This window comes from Calidris pugnax, unplaced genomic scaffold (genome assembly GCF_001431845.1).
Source record: "Calidris pugnax isolate Ruff unplaced genomic scaffold, ASM143184v1 scaffold255, whole genome shotgun sequence".
Classification (NCBI taxonomy): domain Eukaryota; kingdom Metazoa; phylum Chordata; class Aves; order Charadriiformes; family Scolopacidae; genus Calidris; species Calidris pugnax.
Window position 1 is genome coordinate 693,741 of NW_015091101.1, and position 5,391 is coordinate 699,131.

General features: G+C 54.3%; 1 protein-coding gene across 1 annotated transcript in view; it reads right to left on the minus strand.

The window, feature by feature from the left end:
- Positions 1-2,648: 2,648 nt before the first annotated feature.
- ONECUT3 (one cut homeobox 3) overlaps positions 2,649-5,391 on the minus strand; it is a 49,623-nt gene continuing 46,880 nt past the window's right edge. The window contains exon 2 of the mRNA XM_014957961.1: positions 2,649-3,088. Coding sequence (XP_014813447.1) covers positions 2,796-3,088 — 293 coding nt within the window. The 3' untranslated portion in view covers positions 2,649-2,795. The remainder of the gene's footprint in view (positions 3,089-5,391) is intronic.

A 5,391-nucleotide genomic window follows, 5' to 3' on the forward strand; every position in this document is an offset into this window, starting at 1 on the left:
TTTTTTCTTTTTCTTTCTTTTCCTTTTTTTCCCTTTTTTTTTTTGTTTTTTTTTTTTTTTGTTTTGTTTCATTTCTGTGTGTTGCTTTTTTCACTTCCCAAACCAAGGCCCCCTTTCCTGGCTTTTCAGCCCTTGAATACTACTCGATGGGGTTCAGGGATCCACCACCATCGTCACCACGTCACGACAAGACAAGAAGAAACAACGTTAAGGGGGAAAAAAAAAAAAATCAGTGGCGGGGAGCGGGGCGCCGGGGAGGGGTGGGGGGAATGAGATTCGTTTTGCCGTTCATTTTTTAGGGGGGTGGTGGTTGGCAAAATTCGGCACCGGCCCCATCCCGCTCCTTCCCCTCTCTCCATCCCTCTCTCCCGCCCTCTCTTCCCAGCAAGAAATTGGTTTAGTTTGGGGTGACCGTGTCCAGTCTGACACCCCCAGCCCCTCCACCACCCACCTACCCCAGGAGCTCTTTGGTTCAAGACGTCCTCTGACCCCGCCGGTGACCGCAGCCGGCCAGGGCTTCGTGTGCAGGGGTTCGTTCTTCCTCTCTTTCATTCTTTTGTCCTTTCTTTCCTCTTTTGTTTTTTTTTTTTTTTTAATGGGAGAGGGGGTGCTTTTTTTTTTTTTGGTTTCGCGGTTTTTTTTTTTTGGTGAACACATACGCTTTTTTCTTTTTTTTTTCCTTTTTTCCTTCTTTTCAACAAGGTGCCTTCCTGTTACACAACAGATCGCTCTCAAAGTAAAGTGAATCGAAGAAACCATAGCGCTAGAACACAGATGGTACTATTTTACCCGCATAAATTCAATAGTGTCCCTTTTTTTGGTTTGGTTTTTTTGGTTTTTTTTTTTGGTTGATGGTTGGTTTTGGAGGATTTTTTTTTTCTTTTTTTCTTTTTTTTTTTTTTTTCCCAAGGGGGGGGGGGGGGGGGGGGGCCTTTTTTTTCCCCAAGTGGCGGGGGCAGGAGGGGACCTTGTCTCCCCCTCCGTCCCCAAGCCTCTCCCAGCCCTTCCCCGTCCTCGGTGGCACCTCCTGCTCCTCCCGAGGACACCCCAGGCTGGCAAGGAGCCCGCGGGGCGGCTGGGACGAGGGCTGATTGTAAGGGTTTGGCCTCGTGATTGCTTTTTTATATGGCACAAGTCACCATCGAGAGCTCGGAGGAAACGATCGTTTTGAAGCTAGTACCATTGCTCCAGAAATTCGCGTTTTAAGGCAGGTTGTTAATTGGCACAAAAAAAAAAAAAAAATAATAATAATAATCTGGCGTCTTTTTGGTAAGTTGCCGGTCTTTGCGTTGAGCTTGTTTGGTTGTGGTTTCTGTCGTTATTCCTTTTTTGGGGGAGTTGGTTTGTTTTTTTCCCTTTGGGTCTCAGCGGGGAGTTTTCCCCCTTCTCACACCCAGGGCTGGATTTCTCCACCAAATCCCTCGGATTTCTCTCTTCCCACCGAACACCGACGTCGGTTCCCAGGAGGGAATTTGGTGGTCGTGGTGCTGTTGCGTTTTTTTGGTTTTGTAATTTCTTTGGTAACAGAGATGAAGGTGGGGGGGGACGGGACGGGAGGGGGGCAATAGTCGAGGGGTGGACGGGGCGAAGACACAAAGCCAACAAATCTGCTTTGTCTTGTGTCCGCTCCTCAACCGCAAAGTGAACCAGAAACCCCGCGGTGAGCGGTGGAGCCAGTCACCAGGAAAAGGTCAGATCCTTCGCTCCAAGTCTCTCCTCCCGTCTCCTTTCGAACAATTATTATTATTTTCAAATACCCGATTTTCTGTAGTTAAATGTGCTTCTTTGACCTGCTCGGGCGCCAGGCGACGCGGTGCGGCCGCGGTGGGTCCCCCCTCTGGCTGTGGGGCTGGGGGATGCTCGGGTGCGGGCGGCCGCGGCGTCTCCTTTGCCATGGAGTTCCTCTGGGAGGGATCCGGGGACGGGTGCTCTCGTGGGTCGGGGTGCGTGTGTGCGGGGGGAGGGGAAAGGGGGGGTGTGTGGGTGCTCTTGGGGATGTCCAGGTCGGGGTTGGTGGGGGGGGAGTCGGAGGAAGATGCCCGTGGAGGAGAGTGGAGCTGCAGGGATGCCCTCAACCAGGTTTTTAAAACCTTCAAGGGGGAGGAACGCCCGTGTGTCAATGGTGGAGAGGGTCTGGTGGCTGCTTTGGGGAACCCCTCCATTGCCCCAAACCTCGGGGACTGGTGGGAAGCTCCAGCAGCCAAGACCCCGGTCACCCTCCAGGCACACGGGGAGCAGGAACCCCCCCTTTGAACCACAGGGGGTTCAGCCCTGGGACAGTGGGGTTGTGCCAGAGCCCAGCCCCACAACTCCACTTCTTGTATCCCCCCCCACCTTTTCCCCTCCACTGCAGGAGCCGTAAGGGGGGCTGTGGCAGAGATGGAGGTTGGTGGGGGGGTCAGGACATGCCCCTCTCCCCAGAGACCCTGGTGGGCGGGTGAAGACAAGGTTCTGTGGTCCCCAAGGACCAGGGATGCTTCCAAACAGCACCTCGTCCTCTCCCTCCATCCCACGCCATCCCTCACTCCACACGGGATTCCTCCGAGCCCTCCCGGGGACGGAGCTGACCTGGTTGCAAACCCTCTCCCTGCTCCACGAGCTGGGGGGGAGGTGGCAGCAGGAGGTGGCACGAGGCCCATGTCCAGGGATGATGCCCGGCTGAGGGTTTGGGAGGCTGATGGACCCACAGCATCCAAAAGCACCCAGCCCGGTCGGCTCAGGACATGCGTGTGAGTCTGGGGTTGGCTTTGTCATGAGAAGGATGTCCGGGAAGGGGCAGGGAAGGCTGGGGGACATCATGCTTTGGAGAAAGTGCTTGTAGAAGAAGAGGGGACTCCGGGGTTGGTGCCTGGCTCCTCCTGCCAGCGGTTCATACACCGCCGGCGGGCGTTCATGAAGAAGTTGCTGACGGTGTTGAGCTCCAAGCCCAGCTGCTGCGAGATGGTCATCTGCATCTCCTTGGATGGGCGCTTGTTCTCCTTGAAGATGGCGATCAGGGTGCGGCGCTGGAGGTCCGTGAAGACCAGCCGCTGCTTCTTGGGCTGCAGGCTCCTGTCTTTCTGCTGCTCTTGCTCTTTGCGTTTGCAAGCTAGATGTTCAAAAGAGAGAACAGGGCCATTAACTGGTGCTCACCACCCTGGCCCGCTTGCAGGTCGCCTGGCTGCCTCCCAAAAACCAGGCCCTTCCCTCCAGTAAACCTGCTGGCTTGTTGCCCACCGCTCCCTTGGCTACCCCCCTCCTCTGCCTCCCTGTGCCTCCTGAGCCTCTGCTGAGATGGGACAACAGCCTCTTGAGACATCAGTATGAGAAAAGCCTGGGTGAAGCCCACCACCTCTTCAGATGCCCAGGAAAAGAGCCCAAGTCTCAGCATCTCCAGCTGACCCTGGGACTGAGGAAACTCCTGGGCTGGCTCTGCTCCCACAGCCTGGCTACGGGAACCTGCTCCATCCCTAAATTTTGGGCGACATCCATCAGCCTCCCTCTCTTGCTGCTGGGTTCTCCCTCATCTCCTCATCACCTTTGTGGACCTCGCTGGAGGACTCGCAGAGCTGGTGTCTCTTGGCCATCGTGTCCAGTTGCCAGCTCCGAAATGCAGAGAAGAAACGGGGATGAGGGCTCTGTAGCCACCATATCCCAGGACAGACAGCCTGGAAGGACCATTCATGGGTCCACCTGCCCTGGGAAGGGGTTTTCCTGCCTCCAGAGGCTGCAGAACAGCCTGAGCCACCTGAAACTCTAGAAATTCAGTCTCTCCTGCATGCCTTGGCTACCAGATCCTTCAGCACGTGTCAGGTTGAGCCCACATTGAATTAAAAGCTTTTCCTATGGGTTTGGCTTGAGCCAAAGGTGAGGACAGAGGTGCTGTGACACAGGGACGGGCTGCTGAGGGGCAGGAAAGTGCCTGTGATGCTGCCATCTGGCATGCACACACCTTTTGTTAAATATATGAAGTTTAATTGCAGGAATATCAAGCGCACTGTTGGTGGAAGTGGTGAGAAAAGGAGCCCTTTGCTACGATATTCTTCTAGAAAATGATGGAATAACTGAAGTTGGTGGAAGATGCTGGTTTGGTCCGTACTCAAAGCAGGGCCAACCTTGAAGCTCAGATCAAGGTGCTCAGAGACTTGGCTGCTCAGGACTTGGGCAGACTTGTGTGGGTTACTTTGGGAAAGTGAGATGCCCGTGGGCAAGATAGGGCATGGATCTGGCCCTCCAAGGGTGGGGACACCATCTTTCCTCCTGGGAAGCTCAGAAAAGAGTGAATAAACCATAGACTAAAGACTTTCCACTTTTGCCCCAGAGAAGAGCAGTTGTCAGCCTTTGGGGTTTCTTGGTTGGATCTTCCACAGGATTTTGCAGGGAGGGGAAGGTCCTTTGAGTCATTCACTGTTGGAATGTTGCTGGATGACAGATTTCAACTTGCTTCTCTACGGCACTTCCAGGAGCCTCTTCAACATGGTGGGGGGCCACAGGCCAGGGCTGAAAGCCGCTGCCGCAGTGATGGGGTGGCATCTTGGGTCCACGGGACAGGCATTCCCTTGGGCTCACTACCCTCCTGAGACACAAACCCACCTCCATGGCCAGGCTGAGCAAAAGAGTGGGCAGCCACGTGGCCTAGGAGTGTGGGAAGGTGTCTGAAGTCATTTCTTCCTCCCTAAAGAACAAGCGAGGTCTTCCTCTGACTTTTCTTCAGCTGGCCTGCGCTACGAGTCCTGTCTACACCCCCTTGAACTAACAGAGAAGGATGATTTCCACCCCTTCCACCCAAAACTGGGGAGATCTAGAGCTCAGTGATGTTGATAATTTATCCAACAAATTTAGCCTTGTTTCTGGGCTCGGTTCTTGCCCCATCCCCACGTGGGTGTTCGGAGCCATCGGTTCCCACCAAGGAGGCCCCAAGCTCAGCACAACCAACCACACTTAAGTCAAAATCCCTGGTAAAGACAGTTAGTCAAGAGCCTTCCCCTCCCCGTCACCCCCCCCAAGCAGGTTTGGCTGCAAACCATCCATCCTTAGGGACAAAGGGACAGTCTGAGCCCCGTGGTGCTGGGGGGGACACACACCCTGTCCCAGGGGTACCTTACTCAAACAGCCAGCAGAGAATGGGTTAGCGGAAACCTACCCTATGACCATCAGATGCTTGCAAAAAGAACAAAAAAAAAAGCCTTTATAGAAAATTTGACTTTTTTCCAGACATGAATTAAAAAAAAAAAACACCAACCAACCAAAAAGACCCCTCCCAAATTCCACCCCAAACCAAACAACAAACAGAAAAAGACCTCCCCCCACATCATCATACGTGCACATTCGGAGCAGCGCGTCTTCACCCTGACGGACCCGTCACCCACCTGCCCACCCTCCTGATGTCCCCCTGGTGTCCCCCCCCCCCGG